Here is a 22,322-nt window from a genome sequence, read left to right as displayed (position 1 = left end):
ACCGTAGTGGGTAAAATTTCTGAGGCCGATTCAAGAATGGTAGCAGGTGCCTCAGTTGTAGAGATAGATTCAGCTGTACTTTGATCAGTTCTCGGTTTCGGCCGAAACCGAGACACTCGCGGTTTGCTTAACCATGGTTTCGGCCGAAACCGCGGACCGCGAGTCGGTCTTTATCTTTGCGTTTTTTGGCAGATTGGGTAGTCGGAGGATCCGACGGCATAATGTACGCAAAATCAGAACCGAAAAACTGTTCAGCAAACTCCGAGCGACGCCTAAGCGTTTGTCGGTTGAAGGAAGCACAGCCGAACAGGCTGCTACGTCGTGGGCTGGGCCTAAACAAGGCAGACAATAAGAGTGGAAATCTTTATGAGGTATTTGTTTCCCACAGGTTAAACAATTATCAACTTTTTCTGACATCGGCTGAGGCAAAAAAAGAGTCCCCAATGGGGTACTTAGCTTTAGAAGTCTTCGAAGTAGTATTCGGTAGAAGTAATCTCTGGATCCGACCGACCGGCACTTGCGAACAGCTTCTGCTTCGGGCGCCACGCGGCAAGAAAGACTGAGGAAAATGGCGTTGGCTGATGCCTTTATACCCGAAGACCAACAGAGATGATGTCGGGTGAGTGGGACATCAGCCGAAGCCGGACCCGGACTTTGGAATCCGGCCGACTGAAGGGCTGCCTGACGACAGGACAACCCAGTTGTTATGACTGCAGATGCATCCATGAAGGACATCTGGGTCTGCCATACGTGGTTTAATGAGGAATTAAAAGTCATCAGGAGCTTTGTAGAATCTGTCTGTTCTTTTAGGTGCTGGTGGCAGAGACTAGTCTTGGAAGCTGAGGCCAAATCATCCAAGTATGCTGGTATTACAGGAGGAATAGTAGAGGGTGAGGGAGATTCTATTTGCAGAAGCTCATTAATATCACCTTCTGTACTTCTGTCATTTGACTGGAATTATTTAAAGTATTCCCCCATTTTGGAAATGGTTCCCCAAAGGCTGCCTTCAGGTGGGGAATCACTTTTCAAGGAATCAGGAGAGCAGCATTCCAAGGGGGAAGCCAGCTGTGAGGCATAGGACAGGGATTCATCAGAAGAGAATTATCCTCATGGGTGTGTGGAACTGCCACAGGGCCAGCAGAAGCAGGCCTGGAGTGCAAGGTTGGAATGGCAGGGGTTAAGTAGGCCTCTGGGCCAAAAAGGCCTGAAAAAGGGATTGTGAAAATGCCTGCAAATCTGCTGGGGTAGAGATGCTTTGACTTCAGTTTCCTTTTCAGAGGAGTCTTAGGCCATGGCTGAGTAGGCGAAGGCCTAGTGTGTGATGTCTGCCTAGAACTAGAAGTGCCTTCCCTCAGTAACTGAAGGTAACACTAGCCATGCAGGTGAACCTGGTTCCTCACTTGACATTGGAAACCGATGTCACTGGTACCTCTGCAGACATGCTCGTTGGAGAAAGGGTGGTATCTGAAGCAGTACCCGCCAAAGTCACCAGACCTAATGGGCATCTCAACCCCTAGACAGGCAGGACATCTGTGCTTGGAGGCATAGTATCTAGCCTAGCTTCCTTGATCTTTTTTTGGAGGTTCTTCCAAGATGGCGGTTTCTGGCTCCATACCTATGGCAAGGCATTTGAGATGTTTTTTGATGAAAAGCTTTAAGACTGCTACATGGCTGTTCAGCATTTTGGAACAATCGAATGGCATATGGAACATGCATTGTAGTCATGGGAAGACCCTAAGCAAAATAAGCAGAGGTCGCGGGTGTGTATGTGGAACTTGTCGACCTCACTTACATTTTCCCTTCCTAGACTACATGGACAGAATTGACTGCGGTGGTGGTGCTGCTGTTGCATTGTCGCCTCACAGTTAGACGTTGGCCCGTTTGATTCTCAGAGCGTCTTCTGTGTGGCAACATGCGTGAATGGGCGTTCCTTCGTTGAAGGTTGTGCATCAGGCCCGGCAAGTCAGCACATAAAAATCTACTGCCAATCATTAGCGGACCGGAGTTCCGCTGTGGCACCCCCCTAACCGGGAAAAGCCGAAAGACGCAACAAAAAGACTACATGGACAGAATCAGCTAAGTAAAAGTTATACAGCAACCTAATCATAGCAGAAAAGCTAGAAAAAATTCCCCAGTGGGGTTACTTATCTTTCTAGGAGTCACTCGCACGGAGCAGAACGAATGAGCAGATGCTTTGACAGCAGCAGAGAAGTTCTGGGGTCTGTGCATGCAGATGTCATTTATGGCCCACAGTTTATGGTCCCCAGGTGCGACATCCCACGTGCCTTACAGCAGCCAGGCAAGCTTTTGTATATGAGCCAGACATTCAAGTCGCCTGAGGCAGAGGGATCCCACATGTGAGAACACTGCAACATAAGCATAAAACATACAAGTTTAACCCAGCGATCAGGGAATGGAGTGTGTGTGTGTGTGTGTGGGGGGGGGGGGGAATCAAGCTACTCTCAGCTGTCTTCAGAAAGTACAGTTGTGTACACTTAGTATAAATGTAGATGTTAAGAATGTATCCACTGTTGCAGTCATCACATTTGGGTTATCCCTGCCAGGATATCCCTCAGCTGGCCCAAATACCAGAGAAGTAGTATTTCTGAGCCAGTTGCTGTCACTTCAGGATTGATGTCAGGTGGTTAGTATAAAGTAAGGCAGCCGATGCTATCAGTTTTTCTTGCCCTAACCTGTCAGGAGCCCCCAAGTGGGAGCCAGGTTCTGGTGGAAGAACCCCACCAGCAGAAAGTAAATACCAATATGTCCCTTATAAGGAAAGAGAAGAAAGGGGATGGAGGGAGGGAAACCAGGACTGCAACAGTGAATACACCAACATCTACATTCATGGTAAGTGTACACAGCTGTACTATGTTCATGTTTCACTGATGCAGTCATCACATTTGGGTTGATTCCCAAAGCTGAAAAAATAGGTGGAGGCAGTCAAGGAAACTCTGCGCTGGCTAGGATGCCCTGCAAGACTGCAGAGACAAACCCTGCCCTGGATTTAAAGGTGACAATGCTTGGTAAAGGTGTGAACAGATGTCCAGGTGGCAGCCTCCAGGATGTCCCTGGTGGGGGCTCCTCTGAGGAAAGCTGCAGAGGTGGAGGCTGCTCTGTTGGAGCGAGTCCTAACCCCCTGGGGGGGGGGGGTTCCCATGTTGCTTGTAGTAGAAATGGATGCAGTGTGCTATCCATTTGGAAATGGTTTGTAGATGGCTTTGCCCTCTGCCCCTGCAGCAAAGCTACCAGCAATTGATAAGACTTTCTGAAGGATTTTGTTCCGTCTAGACAGAATCTGAGCTGTCTGTGCAGGATCCTTTCCCCCCTTGTCCTGTGGGTTAGGGGAAAAAGTGGGCAAATGAATGGATTGGTTGAGAGCCACACTGGACACCACCTTGGGCATGAAGGTTGGGTTAGTCTTGAGGGATATCCTGTCAGCATGGAAGATGAAAGGTTCCACAGTCATGAGTGCTTGCAGCTCGGAGACCCTTCTGGCTGAAGTGATGGCCAGAAGGAAAGTTGTCTTCCAGGAGAGAAATTTTAGCTCTGCTGAAGAGGCTGGGTCGAAGGGGGGGGGGGCGTGGGTGAGCTTTTCCAACACAAAGTTAAGGCTCCAAGCTGGGGTTGGTGCTCTTCTGGGGGGATTCATGTTGCTAGCCCCTCTTAGGAACTGTCTGATCAAAGGGTGAGAGAAAAGGGGCTGCTCAGTTGGAAAATGAGCACAGATTGCAGAGGCATGAATTTTAAGAGGAATAAGAGGCCACTTTGTAGCAGGTCAGCTAAATAATCCAGGGGGAGGGAAGGTGTGCCTTACTGGGTCCCTTAGCTGGAATCCAGGTGCAGGGTCAGCTAAATAATCCAGGATGGGAGGGAGGGTGTGCCTTACTGGGTCCCTTAGCTGGAATCCAGGTGCAGGGTCAGCTAAATAATCCAGGGGGAGGGAGGGCTGTGCCTTACCGGGTCCCTTAGCTGGAATCCAGGTGAAGAGCCTTTTCCATTTGTCAGCATAAGACTTTCTAGTGGTAGGGCATCTGGCCTCATGTATAACATCTAGAACCTGTTTACGGAGGTTAGCAGATTGATCGGGGGTTAGGGAATAAGCCAGGCTGCCAAATTCAGTATCTGCAATTGGGGATGCATGAACTCCCCTTCTCTCTAGGTCAGGAGGTTTGGAACCAGAAAAAGATGCCATGGTGGCAGTGGGGACTGGCTGAGCAGCAAGGGGTACCAGTGCTGGTGAGGCCAGTCTGGAGCTATAAGAATTGTCCTGGGTTTTTCCTCCTTTACTCTGAACAGTAGCCTGGGGTGAGGGGTTGCGGAGGAAAGGCATAGAGTGACCCAGGGGAAGGACTGGGCATCAACTTTCCATGCCATACAGTGATACTCCCTGGTGCAGAACTTGCTGAGCTGATGGGTTGGTGTGGGAGGCAAAGAGGTTGACCTTCAGGGTGCCCCATTTCTGAATTAGGGTGAAGGTTCTTCTGTGTTGCCACTCATGTGGGTCCAGAAGACTTCTGCTTAAGTGGTCTGTCAGAGTTGAGAGTACCTGGTAGGAATTGTGCTAACAGGTGGAGCTGTATGGCAGAGGCTGTGTGCCAAAAGGTCATGGTCAGCCTGCACAGAGGATAGGAGCGGGTCCCTCCCTGCATGTTGATATATCACATCACAGTGGTGTCTGTTTTGATCAGGAGAGCCCCTGGGGAGAGAAGGGGCTTGAAAGCTATCAAGGCATGCTGGACAGCTATCATCTTTTTTGTTTAGGTGCAGATGGATTTGCTGTGGGCTCCATTGGCCCTATTTGCACCTGATGTTCAGGTGTGCACCCCAGGCATAATCTGATGAATCTGTGGTGAGGGTCTGTACAGTGGTGGGTGGTGGGAAAGGTAGTCCCTTGTGTGAACATGCTGCTGCCCACCAAAGAAAATCTTTTCTGAGGCAAGGTATTATAGATAAGAGTCTCCAGGTCTTGAGAGTGTTGGCCCAAAGGCTTTTTAGGTACCATTGAAGTTTCCTCCATTGAAGTTTCCTCATATGCAGTCTGGAATATGCAATTAGTAGAATGCAAGATGCCATGAACCCCAGAGCTTGCAGGATTTTCCTTGCAGATAGCTGGGGCTTGGTGGCTAGTTGAGAGAAGTAGGCTGTCATGAAAGTTTGCTTTTCTGGTGTAAGGAATGCCATCTGGGATGCTGTATCCAGGCTTGCTCCCAGGAATGTAATCCTTTAGGTGGGTACCGGTTCGGAATTCTTTTTGATTGTGTACCCTAGTGGGGTTAGTAGGGACTTTACAAAGGCCAGGTGATTGAGCAGCTTTTCCTGGCTGTCTGCCTGAATTAGGCAGTCATCTAAGTATGGGTAAATCTGGATATTCCTTTGTCTGCAAAAGGCAATGGCCACAGCCAGACATTTTGAGAAAACTGGGAGCGTTAGATAAGCCAAAGGGAAGTGCAGAGAACTGAAAGTGCTGAGATCCTGCACCGAACCTGAGATTTCCTGCAGGATTCCCTGATAGGAATGTGGGGATAGGCCGCTTAGGGTGGCTAGCCAAGCATCCTTGGAGGGCATGGGTAGCAACTACTGGAGGGTGAGCATTTTGAATTTTGGAATCACCAGGGAAGGAATGGCTAGATCAAGGATGGGGTGTCAGGTACCCTCTTTTCTGAGTACCAGAAAAAGTCTCTAGTAGAAATCTTGGCTTTTGTTTTGCAGGAATGTGCTCTACTGCCCTCAGAGAGAAGGGAAAGGACTTGCTTTTGCGCCTCTCCCTACTGGTTTGAAGGTATATCTGGGAACCCTTTTGGAGTTGGAAGGATGTGGAAAAAATCTGTATCCCTGGGACACCAATTTGAGAACCCAATGGTCGTTGGTAATGGCGGCCCAGGTGCTTGTGTGAAAGAAGAGTTTTACTCCTAGGGGTAAGTGAAGGTGGGCAGAGGGAGGGGTGGGGAGGAGTCTCATTGTGAGTTCTTACCATAAGGGGGTGGTTTAGAACTCCCTGGTTTTGAAGTGGAGGTAGTTCACTGCTTAGACCTCTGCATTCCCTGGGGGTGCTGTCTGGGGGGTCTGGTTCCCCGGGGTCTGGGCTGAGCTGGCCTGGTGGGACAATGCCTGCTGAACCTTTAAGAAATCCTTAGCTGTCTGCATAGATTTTGCTTTTTCTTCCATCTTTAACACCTCTTCTTAGTGCCAAATAAGTAATTTGTGCAAGGGGGCATCCAACAATTTAGATTTAACATGGTCTGGCAAAGGCTGCTCCTTAAGCCATGCATGCCTTCCAAGGACAGATCTGGTGACTGCTGCCCTGCAGGAAGCATCTGGGGCATCAAAACCACAGTGCAAGGTGTGTTTAGTTACTTGACTTGCAAAATGCATTAACTCTTGTAACTCTTTAGATTCTGCACAAGCAGGAAAGGAAGACATTGTTTGTTTTAGGAGTTCCAGGGTATGTTGCTGAAATTTTAGCATATGGAACTGACAACTGAGTGCTCTGATAGCAAGAGTAGCTGAGGTGCATACTTTTTACCCCATCTGTCTAGTGCATGGGAATCCCTATCTGAAGGGGTGGGATTCTTAGCAGAGGTTGCTTCCTTCAGGCCCTTGAAAATTTACCTCAGGATCATCAGTAGGATTTTTAAAAATAAATCTGTGTGAATCAGGGACTCTAGCACCGGTCTGGTTTTCTGGGTGCAGGAGGGAGGGAGTCAGGAATCAAGCTGGATTCCAGGTAAACATCCTCCACAACATCCAGGACTTGGGGGGGGGGGGGAGAAGAGAGATGGCCAAGGGTCTGTGTTGTGGAAGATCTAAGATTTCTCCTAGACTTTTTTTAGACTGAGGATAGTCCTGACTTTCCCACTGGAAATGTTCTCTTAAGGTATGAAGGGTTTCCCCAAAGGAAAAAATCCTCCGAGGGAGAGGTTGAAGGAATGGAATCCTTTGCATCAGAATCCTCTGAAGCAGACCGGGGTTGCAGGTCTTCATATTCAGATGCATCAGACTCCTGTTCAGACAAAACTACTGGGGACAGATCTCTCTTTTGAAAGGGGTAGTTTGGCTTCCCCTGATCAGCATAGGATCTTCTGCCATTTTAAGAATTCAAGACAAGGAAGCAGGTGCCTGAGATTGGGTCAGTTTCTTGGGTGTGGTTTGTATCCTGGGCCCAAGAAACTCAGTCGTTTTTGAAAGAATGGTAGTCATGAAAGAAGACTGTTGAGAATCGGTAGTGCAAAGGACTTCCTCGGAAGCTGGTGCTTGCTCAGCAGCTCCAGACCCATCCAAGGTAGGGACGACCACAGAATCCTTAGTTGAGTTTTGTGGCATACCAGACTCCGAAAGGGTATTGGTAGCGGCCTGCGAATCCACGTAAGTGGGCATAAGGGGCTGCAAAAGCACCTCACTAGCACCAGAGAACTGATAACTAAGCTTAATGGGAGCATCGTCTGTAGGTTTAGACCTGTGCAGTCTACACATTTTTTTCGGAAGATCTGCTGTCAGATGGCTTACCAAAGCCACATTGGAGTTTGAGGACTAAGCAAAAATATCTAGCCACAACAAAGGCCCAACAACCGATAGTTCTGGCGTTGAACAAAGCACAGAAGTGACAGAGAGGGACATTGTGGTCTGGGCCCAAGCAAGTGACGCAGTAGGAATGAAAGTCTTGGTGAGGTATTTGATTTTCACAGGTGAGACCATTAACTTTTGCTGACATTGGACAGTGCAAGAAAAAAGGATCCCCAACGGGTTACTTAGCTTTAGAAGACTTCAGCTTCAATTCGGTAGATGAAACTCGGGTAGTGGCTGACTGGCACTCGTGCGAACTGATTTTGTTTCGGGCTCCATGGCAAGAAAGGAGGATGCAATGGTGTCGGCTGCCTTACTTTATACTATTGAAGACCTGATGTCAGTCCTGAAGCAACAGACAAATACTACATCGCTGGTATTCGGGCCGGCCAAGGGCTAGCCTGGCAGAGACAACCCAAATGTGATGACTGCAACAGTGAAACATGAACATTAGCTTTATCAAACATTTTTGGATGCAGAACAGGATAAGGAAAAAAAAGTTTATGCAACAAAGTGAGCCAGCAAACAAAAGAGGACTCCGCTTCTCATGTTTGACAACAAAACATACTTAAGTCAGTGAAAACTTCCAATGTTCAAAAAGAAAATGGTCAAAACACAAAACAGCACAGACATTGACAAGAAGAATCTGTCTGATGCTGAGTGTGAACCAGAGTCTAGTACTGAGTGACTGAGATGAAAAGGAAAACTTGTAACACTAAATTTAGTGAATATTTAGTGAATAAATGGTGAAGCACAAAAGTGGCCGAGAAAGACTGGACTTTTGCTGTCTTGGTTAAACTTGTGGGTGGACTGTAAAAGCACACATGCCACTTTGTCACTCATGTTTAGGACACAATGGGAAAAACTATGTAAACATGTTATTTGCACAAAACATTTCAGGATATAAACTGCATGTTTACATATTGTAAAACAGTTGTAAAGTGTGGAGTCAGAGGGAGAAGTCTTCAGTGACTGTTGTTAAACATAGGAAAGTAAGCAAGTACTTTTTCAGTTGCAAGACAGGCTTTACAGATTGAAGAAAGGCTTGATGAAAGTTTAAAATAGTTAAAATGATGTGATCTTGGGCTGCTGGGGTGGGGATGTTAAAGTGCACTGACTATACATAGAATTAATCTCTTTTACAGGGGTGATCCCTTGGTTTAAGGTATACATTTTTTGTAATGAATTTGGCTTTAAAAATAAAAAAACGAAAGCCACAGAATAGCAAGTTTCTTAAATCTGCAAAGATTTTCACTTTTTCCATTAGCAATGTCAGTGGGAATTAAGTCTGTAGTTGAAAGCAGTTGTATTTTATCCTGAAACTTACAAAAACTCATTTCTGACTACTTTTACATGCAGATGAGACAAAAGTTGATCATTCCTTGCCAATGAAAATGAAATATTGGCAAGTAGTTCAGTTAAAGTTTGAAATTATCTGAAGGGAATAAGCTTTAATACTTCGGTGCTTTTAATAGGACAGTGTACAGTTTAGTTATTTGAAGATGGCCAGTGTACTTTTTTCTTACGGTTAAATGTTTTGTGAAAGCATACTAGACCCATTTCACATCATGGAGGGGAAGAGAGATAGAGAGTGTGGACAGCAATCCCTACGGTCAGGAATCTGGGTCCGCATATAGACAGCCTCATCTTCAACCATCACATGGCCACAGTGGTGAGGAAGCTGTTTAAGATGCACACTGCACAAGGGCATGGCATCTAGGTTGAAAGTGGTCCTTAACCCACTGTACTCTGCCCTTATCAGACCAGAGTACAATGCGCCGTTTGGTATTTATCTGACCAGGCATATGCAGCAACTACAGTGACTTCAGAGGATCCTTAAAAAAAAATGCAAGGTGTAACAAGCCTGTCTTAAAGCCATTTCCCTCTACTCAGTCTCCTATGTATTGCTGAGGGGTGATTATGCCTGGTTTACAAGGCATCTGCAAACCTCACTTACGAATCTCCTGCCTATTCGTAAGTCAAAGTACCAAAAATACAAGGTCCAGGGACCTGAATTTTGTTGGACTCGTACAGAACATGCTGGAGAGACAGAGGTGTCCCACAGACTGCCCCACTTCAATGGAACAGACCCTCCCATCCATGTGAAGCTGAGTTCATCTATTACTTAGTTTAAGCACAACCTAGACCAGTGGCTGGGGAATAGGAAAAGTTACACCGGGCCTGCCACCCATGTCCCTTATGGACAGAGGTAGCTTATAAATGCCAATTCCTCAATGTCCTATCTTGATATAGGACATCATTCTTTTGAGACCTTGGCTATGCTTAGGCCTCCCCTCCCCCCACCAAGTCATCAACCAAGTAATCTATGAATACAGTATACAAATAGCAACGCTGCAGGAGACATTTGGAAAGAAATGAGTGTGGGAAACTGACAAAGGATTGAGGATGCATGTTTGGCAGATTAAGGAAACAGGAGTGATTATACAAATTGCTAGAGGGGCTCCAGAAGTGGCAAGAGAGGGGAAAGGCAATGGTAGATCTGTGGTAGTAAGGGGCTACTGGCAAGCGAGGAGTAATTATATGCTGGCATGTATTTATACTCCCCCAAAAATAGCTACTGTGACACTTAACTTTGGAACAAAATCAGCTTTCAGCAGGGAATATTACTTGTACATGGGGACTGGAAACTGATTTGCAACAGTGAGGCTGTATTAGGGAGAAGAGAAATGAGGGTACATTTCTAAATAGGTTTATGAAAATATTTGGTATAGAAGATGTGAATTCTGACAATTTCCATATTCTAAGTTACAATAACCTGTTTATACTAGAAATAAAATTAAATGCACGTACTTCTGTGAAATGCAACAGAAAGATTCAACACATTCAATAACTATTTTAGAGCATCCAGCCATCAAAATTAAGACAAATGTAGGGTAATGGAAGTAAAAAGGAGACGCTGCATCCCCCCCCCCCCATCTAATTCTTGCGACAGGATTAGAGGAATATGGGTAGTGGGAATTAGGGAAGAGAAGTATCTTCAGAAGTTGTAGCTGGTGAATAAGATAAGAAAATGGAGTTTAAAAACTGGGTGGAAATAAAATAGCAATTAGAGGGGGGTAACAAAGGTTAAAGTACTGCAGCAAAAGGGGAAGTTGACAAGATGTACAAATGCAGGGTGCTAAAGAGAATACAAGGAACTACTTGGACAATATGCATGAATTTAGAAAGACTGCTGTTAACTATTGATAACCACTCCAGAGCAGAAAAATCTTTTAGCACAACTAGGCAACAGGAAGTAGAAAGGGTCATGTCAAAACTTAGGCGCGGCCTATAACAAGGAAAAGAAACAGACACTGTAGAGGTTAGAGATATTTCGGAAGTTATGAATATTTATGGAAAAATTAACTGTGCGAAGGTCAGAGTTAGATGAGGCTCAACAATTAACAGTTAAGATGCAAGGAGATGATAAAAATGGTGACTTATAACATTCAGGAAAGTCTCTGGGAGAAGACCAGTTTCCCCACGGAAGTTAGGAGGGAAGAAAGATCTGGAAGCTTCTATTTAACAGTATTAAAAGGAGAAGCAGCAGAATCTTGGAAGACAGCAGTGGTGACTAATAGCTAGTCAGTCACAACTCAGAGCCAACTTCATACGGGTAAAAGAATGGCGAAGGCATTGCTAAAATGGACAGATTGTGGCGGGGAGGTAAACATTTGGCAACATTAATAGAATGAAGACCCATGAATGAAGCAGAATGCAAGAAAATACTAGTGCCATTGGGTCCGGATACAGAGAAAGTATTTGACTGAGTAAGCTGCAATTTATTGGTAGGACAATGAAAACATTTACATTTCCTGATACACTGAGTTTAATTAGGAGGATAAATGAGGGATCAGAGGAAAGAATTAAGTAGGAGAGTTAATCTCTGGTTAGTTGCGTTTGGAGAGAGGAATTAAACAAGCGTGTCCTATTTCCCCATTTACTTGCTTTATATTTAGAGCCACTGGCAATAAAATAAGGGACTCAGAAATGCAAGGATATAATTGGTATGGCAATATTACATCAGTGTCATGTCTTTTTGGGATATAAAATTATTGAAGATAGAACAAAGGCTATAGCTGTAAAATTATGTACCCATACAAACTTCAGCAATACCCATACAGAGACACAAGGATCAGATTTTTTTTATTGTGCTTAAGGTCACGTGACTTGATCATACAGAACACTAAACCTTCACAGTAGCTCCAATCAGAGACAAATTTTCTCCATGTGAGGAATAAACTGAGGGATAGTGTTAGGGCTCTGTGCCACTTAGTACAGACACACCACAGCAATATGGCACAATGGTAGCATTGTCACCTCACAGCAAAAGGTTGTCCAGTTTGATTTGTGGCTTGGGTGCCTTCTGTGCAGAGTCTGCATGTCCTCCCTGCATTAACTTGGGTTTTCTCCAGGTGCTCCAGCTTCCTTCCAGGTTACAAACATGCATCTGGAGAGTTTCTCCCTGGGCCTCTGCTGAAAACTTACTTTGTTCCAAGTCGGACTCTCCCGGTAAACAAATGTTAAATATTATAATTGAACAATTACTGGACATGTATATAATTTAACTTCTCCCAGTGGTAAGAGTTCTACAGAAAATGGGGTTAAAAAGTTAACTTAAACATGATCTTTCTGAAATGCAGAAGGGAGCCCACTATAACAATGCATTGTGACCACCAGACAACCACAAGCACACACCAGCCAAGACAAACAGCCACCCTTGGCTATGGCACAGTTGCCCAGGTCTAGCCCCTGTAGGGGGCAGTGACAAAAATGCTGCTGCAAAGTATGTGACCCGATTTCATCCAGACAACGGAGGGGTTATGCAACCCATTAAACAACCACCTCTTAACTTCGTCCTTAACGGTCCTGGAAAGGACCGGTCCACTTTTCAGGCCAACACTATGCATGGCACACAATTCTCAATTCCAGAAGCCTGAAAAAGCTAATTACATTCAAATTACAATATTAAAGCAGCCCCCAAAATAACTAGTGGGGTCAGGAAGTAAAGAATCAAAGCTTTACAGCTTATATGGCTCCTAATATACAAATTTATAATAAAACAGGAGTACATTTAGTGTGCAAATGGGAACTGCTGCATCTCAAAAAGCAAGACGTGAGTACAGGTTTTCGAGAACAGAGACCCTCCTTCAAGGCCCCTGAGCCAGTGGAAACCACAACCCAAGCTGCGGAAGCCCTTACAAATGCCTTCTATGAACACCTCCAGGATTGCATGGATCAGGCAATCACAAATAAAACCAAGACTCTTTCCACAAAGGGCAAACGTCCAGTCTGGTGGACCCCAGCCATTAACAAACTTTACAATAAGAGGAGAAAGCTATTACATGATAATCATTATTAGTAAAAAAATATGAGCACTCAAAATCAACTAAGGCCAATTTTGAGAGAAAAATTGCCATGGATTCAAAGGACAATCATAAGGCCTTTTTCAGCTATGTTAGGAACCTGGGTGGAAACTCCCAGATATGCTCAGAATTAGTCCAAAATGATACAAAAATCACTGAACCCACAGACATTGCCAACATACTGGCAGACAGGTTCAGTGCAAACTTCACCCCCCTCTCCCCCCCTAAAGGAGAGAACTATCCCAGCAGAGTGTAGCCTCACAGACATCTCAAATGCGCAGGTGAAAGCTGCTCTCTCTAAAGCTAAAAACACAGCATCAATGGGACCGGATGGTGTCCCCGGCTGTGTGCTACACGAGCTAAAGGAGGAATTAAACCCGCACATAATGCAGCTGTTTAATCTCAGCCTTACCACAGGATACGTGCCCAAGGAGTGGCGTACGGCAACTGTGGTCCCACTCCACAAAGGCGGTGCCTCTACGGACCCTGGTAATTACCGCCCCATAAGCTTAACAAGTCTAGTCTGCAAAGCTATGGAGAGGATCATAATGGAGCTCATAAACAAAGACATAGGGGACTTGCAGACATTGGACCCGACCCAGTTTGGCTTCATCAAGGGCAGATCATGCCTTTTGAACTTGGTCGACTTCTTCGAAACAGTCACCAAGGCCATTGATGAGGGAAAGGCAGTCCATACAGCCTACCTTGACCTTGCAAAGGCCTTCGACACAATACCCCACTCGGGTATTGTAGAAAAACTTACCAGCTTAAATGTAAACCCATATGTCACAAGATGGGTTGCAAACTGGCTTAAGGACAGAACCCACAGGGTTAGAGTTGCTGGCGCTATGTCAGACTCCACGCCGGTCACAAGCGGTGTCCCACAGGGCTCGGTCCTTGGCCCCCTATTGTTCGGCATCTACTTCTCAGAAGTACAGGCCAACATGGGAGGACTTTGGCTGACAAAGTTTGCAAACGACTGCAAACTGGGCGCCATAGTGGAAGGTGCATCGGACACGGATATCCTTCAGAAGGGACTCACGGAAACAGATAGCTGGTGCCAGAGCCATGGCCTGAAGTTAAACGCCAAAAAATGTATAATCATACCCTTCGGGAAAAACAAGGTAACCCCAAGCTACCACATAGGTGGCAATCCACTAAGCACAGAAGAGGTTATCAGGGACCTGGGGACCCAGGTTGACAGTGGCCTTTCTTTTGACACTCACGTTGCTAAAGTGGTTAGAAAGACCTTCTACATTGCCCACCTGATCATGAAGGGATTCACATCCAGATCTAGTGAGGTCATTGTTCCCCTGTACTCTTCACTTATCAGATCAATGATAGAGTACAATGCCCCATTCGGGATGTATCCCACCAGACATCTGCAATTGGAGAGACCCCAAAAGTTCCTCACCAAAAGGATAAAGGGACTGCTAATCTGTCATATGCTGCCAGATTGAAGAAACTCCAACTCTATTCAGTTGCATACCGTCTGCTCAGAGGTGACATGTGCCTGACATACAAGGCCATGTCCAACCCAGAATTAATGGACATGCTCCACCTCAAAAAATCCAAATCCACCAAAACCACTAGAGCAAGCGACTTAAACCTTAGCACGGATATAAATAGGACGTGCTGGAGGGATAGATTTATCACTCAGACTCCCTATGCTGTGGAATAAAATCGCGGTCCATGTGAGGCAGAGCACCTCGCTGGCTCCGTTCAAGAGAAATCTTGACCTGTGGATGGGAGATCGTAGGTTTATCCCGGGAATCATCTCTGTGTCACTGCTGGACAGAGGCACAACAAACTAATGGGCACAGTATTTTTTCAAAATGCCTTAGGGCAGATAGCCTAGTATAAACCTATGAACCTATGTGCATGTGTGTAGATTCATGCCACCTGGGAATAAATGGCAAGCATCAGCTGAGGAGTGTTGGTTTGGAGAGATTAGGCCCAGATCTCCCCCAAACATGTAATCTGTCACCTAAACAGCTGATGCCATCAATGTATGACATGTGACATCTTTATGTAGAAAATTAAAATAATTTAAATGAAAAAGCAAGAAAACTGATTTATATGCAAATGCATTTCAGGAGACAGACGCTCAAATATGGTTAATGGCTAATTATTCAAGAAAAGCCAATTGTAAACAGCAGAGCAGAATTTCAGATTTTCATGGGTTAGTACTACGCTAGCTGCCCTTGTGGGTCATTTTAAGCTTAGCTGATTACCACATGTGAGAATCAAACCCTGCACCTTGTGTTTATAAGGTAAACACCTTAACCTTATTCTAACCTCCTACCCTAGGAGCTAAAGGATGACATGGAACAACAAAGGTATGCAACATGACTTAAGGAAGCTCATTGGCCCACTCAATTTTAAAGCAAGCATGCAAAAAAACTACGGGTCTAGGGTTAAGAAGGCCCGGAAAGTTTCGCAGCAAAAAAAAAAAGTTTAGAAACTTTGTAAACCATGAAAAGCACTGAAAAAAGAGAAGTGCCACGACTCTCTGGAAGTAAAAACCAAACGGTTATTTATTCCCACGGCAAGCGAACACATGCAATAAAAGGGGCAAAAAGACAAAACGCTTTAATGAATCACTGCATTTTTCATCCCACTGTGGACTTCTTCAGATAAAAAGCTAACAATGCCACAACCCAGCCCATTCATTAGAATTCAATGAATAAACCTACATTTGAATATGTATAAAATCTTAAAAGCCTTCCTTTTCAAATGTTAATATATTTCATAGTATAAACCTAGAATAAATACATGTTAAATATTTTAAAATAAATATCTTAAAACAAACAAATGTATGAAAAAACTTGTTAAATACTTTCAAAATGTTTTATAAAATACATTTTCATATTGATCAGGGCCATTCTTAATCCAACAGCACCATTTAGTGGACAAGTCCTAATCTAATAGCATGCCGCCTGCTCAGAGTTCTGCCTGACATACAAGGCCATGTTCAACCCAGAATTGATGGACATACTCCACCTAAAGAAAACCTTATCCCCTCGAGCCACACGTTCTAGGGATCTAAACCTCACCATAATAAATAGGACGTGCTGGAGGGATAGATTCCTGTCCCAGAGACTTCCCATACTTTGGAACAAGATTCCAATCTACATTAGGCAGAGCTCCTCGCTAGCACTCTTCAAGAGAAACCTTGAAGAGTGGGGATGGGAAACAGTTTACCCCAGGGATCACTTCAGTGGATCAGCTGGACAGAGGCACAGGGAAGTAATCTAAGGGGGTAGCAAAAGCCAAGACATTCTGGCTAGGCTTATAAATGCCTTTGGGCAGACAGCCTAGTACCGACCTATGAACCTATCTAGTGGACAAGTGAAAAATGTTTTAAAAATTACCAAGTAAATGATCCCTAGTAAAACAAAAATGAAAATACATGAAGTAAGATAAAATAAACTTTTAAACACTATAATCTTGCTGCTCTAAGTTTAAAACAGGGGCCAGGGATACTGCATCGTTGATACCAGTGTATTTTTATTGGCTTCTGGCACGATCTGCCAGTATAATACCCTGTACTCAATTTGTTTCCCACATGCCACCTCATGTCCTTTACAATTTCTTCTATTACAAAAAAATTATATTTGGATGAAGCACAAGATAAGTTGGTTTGTACAGGGTACTGTGATGTTTGTTTTAGACAGCATTCGTGTGTTCATAGATCCTTTTCCTTAACTCTGTTTTTCCAATATAAAATGCACTACAAGTCTCAGAAGTTACAATGTATACCAAACCCCATGGGTATCACAAGTATTGTGTGTTTTACCTATTATATACCCATCTCTCGATTCAGTGTATAGACTTTCCATATTGCTAATACACGTGCACTAAATTACACATTCCACATCTACATGTGCTCCTCATCTTCCCCAATTTTTTTATTTGAACTGTGAGATTCTAAGTCTTTAATATTACTTCCTTTTCTAAGTATAAATATCAAAGGTTTCTTAAAATTCAACTTAAGATCTGATAAATTTGCAAACTTCACCCATCCTTTTTCCAAGTGTTCCTAACAACTGAACCTCCACAAAAATTGGACACATGCCCCTTCATACTCTGTATCCTCATCCAACGTATTACTCAAGGGGGGTTGTAAACACCTAATAATAATTGGGGTCCCATAATCTAAAATCAGTGCGAACCTATCCTTCCACCCTGCTGTAACATCTTCTTTAACCCTTATCAGTAGGTCTTTTGGGTAACCTCTCTCTACAAACTCCATTAAATGTTCACACTCTTTCCTGAAAGTCATTTTCACTGGACGTCATTCTACAAACTTACAAACTGTCCTTTTTTAATATTCTTTTTTGATGAAAAGGATGGGCACTACACACAGTAGTGTAGAAAATAATTTGAATATGTATTTTTTCTATATATGTTAGACTTAAACATACCTGAATCTTTATATATATTAACACCTAGGCAATTCATCTCTTATTTAAATTCATAGGTAAATCTCAGAAAGTTAGAACCATTGATATATTGGAAAAAAACTCCATAAATTTTTCTATGGCATCAGTCCAAAATACACTTTGTCCAGGAAGCATTTAAATACCCAACATTTGCAATAGGTTATAAACTTTGGTTTGGCTTAAAGGACACTGTAAATCACGTTTACTTTTAATTTAAGCTCCTTTGCAAGGAATTATAAAGATTAATCCCTTCCCCCTTGGCTACCTTGTTCTCAGTTGCTGCTAGTAGTGAAGAAAAATTGTGGCCACCTCCAGTGACCACTTACCTGGTCATCTTCACCACCTCCTTCCTCATCGTAATAGTAAATATTATCCCGAACATCATCTTCAGGCAGCAGGGGCTCCTTCACACTCTTCCTCCTCTTCATAAATAAGATCACCAGCAACAGCAGAACTATGAAAAAAGAAAAAGGTAAACCAGAGGACCGAACACTGCTACTCAAGTGTTGGCGTGACAGAAAGCGGCTGCTTTTACTGCTCCTACACCAAATGTTTGTGAAAATCAGAATTCTAACTAGCATAAACACCTTATATTCTGGCATTTTTACAAAGGCTTGAGGTTGATGTTTAAGGACATCACAAAATATATACATCAGGAGCTTCCACAGCTTAGCTAAATGCACTGAAATATGGTATATTTACCCCTCCCACCACTAAACACAATGAGTTAAAATAATACTAACCTGTTCTGATTGTACTGAGGGACAAGTATCCAACTATGGTCAACAACATGCAATCTTATCACTTCAGATATCCAATAGACCTGGCAGGAGGGGTGTGGCAGGTGCAGTCTTACCCGTACGATCCCTTGGAGGAGGTGGCAAAGCAAATGTACTGCCTGGTGACAAGCACTACACTCAGCACCTGGCAGCAGATACAGAACCAAGCCTTATATGGGGAAGACATTTTGGGCCTCTGTTGTGACACAAGATTACATGTCCTCCTGCCAAAGGAGGACATTACAGCATTACAAATGCCCGCATTGCCAGATTACGGTGAGAGCACAAACCAACCTTCTAGCTGCCTGACTGAAGGCTGCTCCTGTGAAGCTCATCTTTGGCACAGTGGAATCCCCAATGTGGGGAAATAAATGTGTCTTTCCCAACTGCGGGAAACTTAAGGACAGACAAGGCAATGTTAAAATGAACTTGGTGTTACTAACAAGTCACATCAAAAATATTAATGTCACATTGTGGCAATAACAGGGGTTATGATCTTGTCAGACAATGAGCCTCCACAAATCTGACTGGTAGTATCTGCACAGGAGGTGAAGACTAAGGAATTAAGTTTCATCCAGTAGGGTCTGGATTCAGTCTAGTTTCCACCTCCTGAGCAATTAACCACTAAAGACTGCTTCCAAGACCAGCCTGTAAAGCTGTGTCTAGGGGGTGTGGTCAGTTAAAATGATGCAAGACAGTGATGGCAAACCTATGACACATGTCAAAGGTGACACGTCACGACGTTATGGGTGACAGCGAACACCCAAGTCACCAAAGACGCTGCTTTTGCACTGATTTTGTGCCAGAAGCCAGTTCAACACTGCTGCAGAGGTAAGGACGTTAACCTCAAAGACTATTTTTCAGTACACTATCTCAAAGTCTGCAGATGGCAGTGCTGACATTGTTTTCTCTTCCTGGTTACACTTCTGCAAAGGGTAAATAGTCTGCCTTTTTAGGAGTTTGCTGTTTTACATTCCTCCCAAGTGTCCCTCTTAATCCCTCCTGAAACTAGTGAGTTTTTACTCTCAAGAATGACAATTAGGTTTATAGAATTATTTTACTTCAGAAAATGTATACTAATTCACACTTTTTTCTGTCAGTGCCTCAAATTAATAGCCCTAGTAGTTTAAAAAGTACAGTTTTGTACCTACCATAAATGTAGATGTCCGATAGGTATGCATCTGCAGTCATAACATATGGGTTTGTCCTGCCTCAGGCAGCCCTTCAGTCAGCCGGATTCCAAAGTCTGGGTCTGGCCTCAGCTGATGTCGCACTTTCCCTGACGTCAGAGCGTCTGGGGTATAAAATCATCAGCCGACGCCATTTTCCTCAGTTTTTCGTGCCCCAGATGCCAGGTGCCCTCTAGGAAGGCTAAATTTGGATAAATGCTGAAAAGTTCCAAACATTTGCAAATTATATACATGAATAAACAAACAAATACACCATAATAGATTCCCCCAGCTAGCTAGAAGAGGGGTAAGCACCCTAGGAATACCACAGAGGGGAAGGAGGGAGGGTAATCCTGACTGCAGATGCATACCTATCGGACATCTACATTTATGGTAGGTACAAAACTGTACTATGCCCTTCAAGGATGCATCTGCAGTCATAACATATGGGTAGAATACCATAGCCAATCTGGGGGAGGAGGTACTAAGAAAAGAATGGTGTAGTTAAGATCCCCTGCAGGACTGCAGTTGCAAAACCTGCTCTGGATCTAGAGTATAAAGGTAGATTGTAATGCTTGGCAAATGTATGCACGGAGCTCCAAGTAGCAGCTTCTAAAATGTCTTTGGTAGCCACTCCTCGTAGGAAAGCTGTAGTGGTGGCTGTAGCTCTTGTGGAGTGAGGCATGATATTTTCAGTTGTCGTCTTTCCATGAAAGGAGTAGCAAAAGCAAATGCAATTTCCTATTCATTTTGAAATTGTCTGTTTGGAAATTGCTCTTCCTTGCACCCCAGTTGCATATGCTACAAAAAGTTGGTCAGTTTTTCTGCTAGTTTTTGTTCTGTCCAAGTAGTAGCATAGTTGTCTGTGTATGTCCAGGGTGTGCAAAAGTTTTTCCCCTTTATTCTGTGGATTAGGGAAGAACGTAGGCAAGTGAATAGCTTGGTTCAAGGATACCCTAGATACCACCTTTGGCATAAATGTAGGATTGGTTCTTAGTGACACACTGTCCTGGTGGAAAATAAGAAAAGGCTGCACTGCCATTAATGCTTGTAACTCAGATACTCTTCTTGCTGAAGTGATTGCCAGAAGGAATGCAGTTTTCCAAGATAGAAACTGTAGATCCGCTGATGCTGCTGGTTCAAAAGGAGGTAGTGTCAGTTTTTCCAGCACAAAGTTGAGATCCCAGGCAGGTAGAGGGGGGGTCTTATTGGAGGTTTAACATTTTTGATCCCCCTCAGAAATTGTCTGAGGAGAGGGTGTGAGAAGATAGGTGGATCCACACTGTATTCTGCTGAAATTGCTGAAGCATGAATCTTGATGGAAGAATAGGACAGGCCATTGTGGAACAATTCTGCTAAATATTCTAGGATATGTGCTAGGTTTGCCACTGTGACATCTGTGCCCTTTGATGTGCTCCAAATGAGAAATCTCTTCCATTTAGCTGAGTATGTCTTCCTTGTGGAAGGCCTGCGAGCCTCCAGGATAATGTCCTTCTCACCCTCTGAGATAAGACAGTTTAATTGGGATTTAAGGAATTTTCCAGGCAGTTAGCTGCAATGTTTTCAAGTTGGGATGCAGGGTCTTGAAATTGTTCTGCGTCAGAAGAAGAGGCCATAGGGGGAGAGGCCATGATTTTGCCTGAGACATGCTTCTCAATAGTGGATACTAGTGTTGTCATGGCCAGTCCGGAGCTATTAGTATCACTTTTGGCTGTTCCTCCCTGATCTTCAGTAGAACCTTGTACATCAATGGGAGAGGTGGGAAGGCATATACTGTTACGGCTTTCCAGCTGAAGGAGAGAGAGTCCACCCTCCAAGCTTGTGGGTTGTATGTCCTTGAGCAGCAGAATGTCTTCAGTTGATGATTGATGGGGAGGTGAATAGATCTATCTCCGGCATTCCCCATGTCTTTGTTATGAGTTTGAAGATCTCTGGGTGCAGCCTCCATTCGTGTGCATCCATGGTAGTTCTGCTTAAGCTGTTCGCCAGTGCATTTTCTTTCCCTGGCACGAATTGGGCCTGTAGTTGGATATTGAGATTCAGGCATAGATCCCACAGATTCATAGCCATCCGGCATAGAGGGTGAGAATGTGTGCCTCCCTGTTTATGTACCACATGACCATGGTGTTGTCTGTCCTTATTAACAGATGTCCTTGTTGGAGGAAGGGTTTGAATGCCTCGATTGCATGCCTCACTGCCAGCATTTCCTTTTGGTTTATGTGCATGCTTAGCTGCCCTTGAGGCCATAGGCCTTGGATACATTTGTCCTCCATGTGTGCTCCCCATCCTCGGTCTGAGGAGTCTGTGGTGATGGTCTGCCTTGTTTTTGGTTTGTTGAAAGGCAACCCTCTGTTGGACTGGCAGGCCTGAGCCCACCACAGAAATTCCTTTTGAAGGCATGGAATGATTGGTATCATGGTTTCTAAACTGTGACTGTTGAGACCATACACTCCTTGGGTACCATTGTAATTTCCTCATATGCAGTCTGGCATGTGGGATTAGAATTATGCAGGATGCCATGTAACCCAGGGCCTGCAGGATTTTCCTTGCAGTAAGCTGAGTTTGTCTTGTCAGAATCATGAAGTAAACTGAAAGTTGTTTTTGCTTTTCTTCTGTGAGAAAGGCCATTTGGGTGTTTGTGTCCAGATCTGCACCCCAAAAAGGTTATCCTTTGGGATGGTACTAGTCTTGACTTTTGGATGTTGACTGTGTATCCCAAGGTCTGTAACAGGTGTATGGCATAGGCCAAGTCCTTTAACAATGTTTTCTTGTTGTCCACTTGTATTAGGCAGTCGTCCAGGTATGGATAAATTTGAATTCCCTGTAGTCTGCAATGTGCAATTACTGATGCCAGGCATTTCGTGAATACTCTGGGCGCAGTAGATAAGCCAAAGGGCAATGCTGAGAATTGATAATGCTCTGATCCTGCAAGAAATCTGAGGTGTCTTCTGCAACTTGGTCGGATAGGGATGTGCAGGTATGCCTCCTTGAGATCTAGAG

The 22,322-nt window shown here is 44.2% G+C and overlaps 1 protein-coding gene across 1 annotated transcript in view; it reads right to left on the bottom strand.

Moving 5' to 3' along the window:
- The window catches only part of LOC122810165 (cadherin-3-like), a 1,031,939-nt gene that overhangs the window by 187,506 nt on the left and 822,111 nt on the right, over positions 1-22,322 (bottom strand). The window contains exon 13 of the mRNA XM_044081643.1: positions 17,701-17,828. Coding sequence (XP_043937578.1) covers positions 17,701-17,828 — 128 coding nt within the window. The remainder of the gene's footprint in view (positions 1-17,700; positions 17,829-22,322) is intronic.

The sequence above is a fragment of the Protopterus annectens genome, chromosome 8.part1 (assembly GCF_019279795.1).
Source record: "Protopterus annectens isolate FY-2018-M chromosome 8.part1, PAN1.0, whole genome shotgun sequence".
Lineage (NCBI taxonomy): Eukaryota > Metazoa > Chordata > Ceratodontiformes > Protopteridae > Protopterus > Protopterus annectens.
This window is presented reverse-complemented; position numbering and strand designations above follow the sequence as displayed.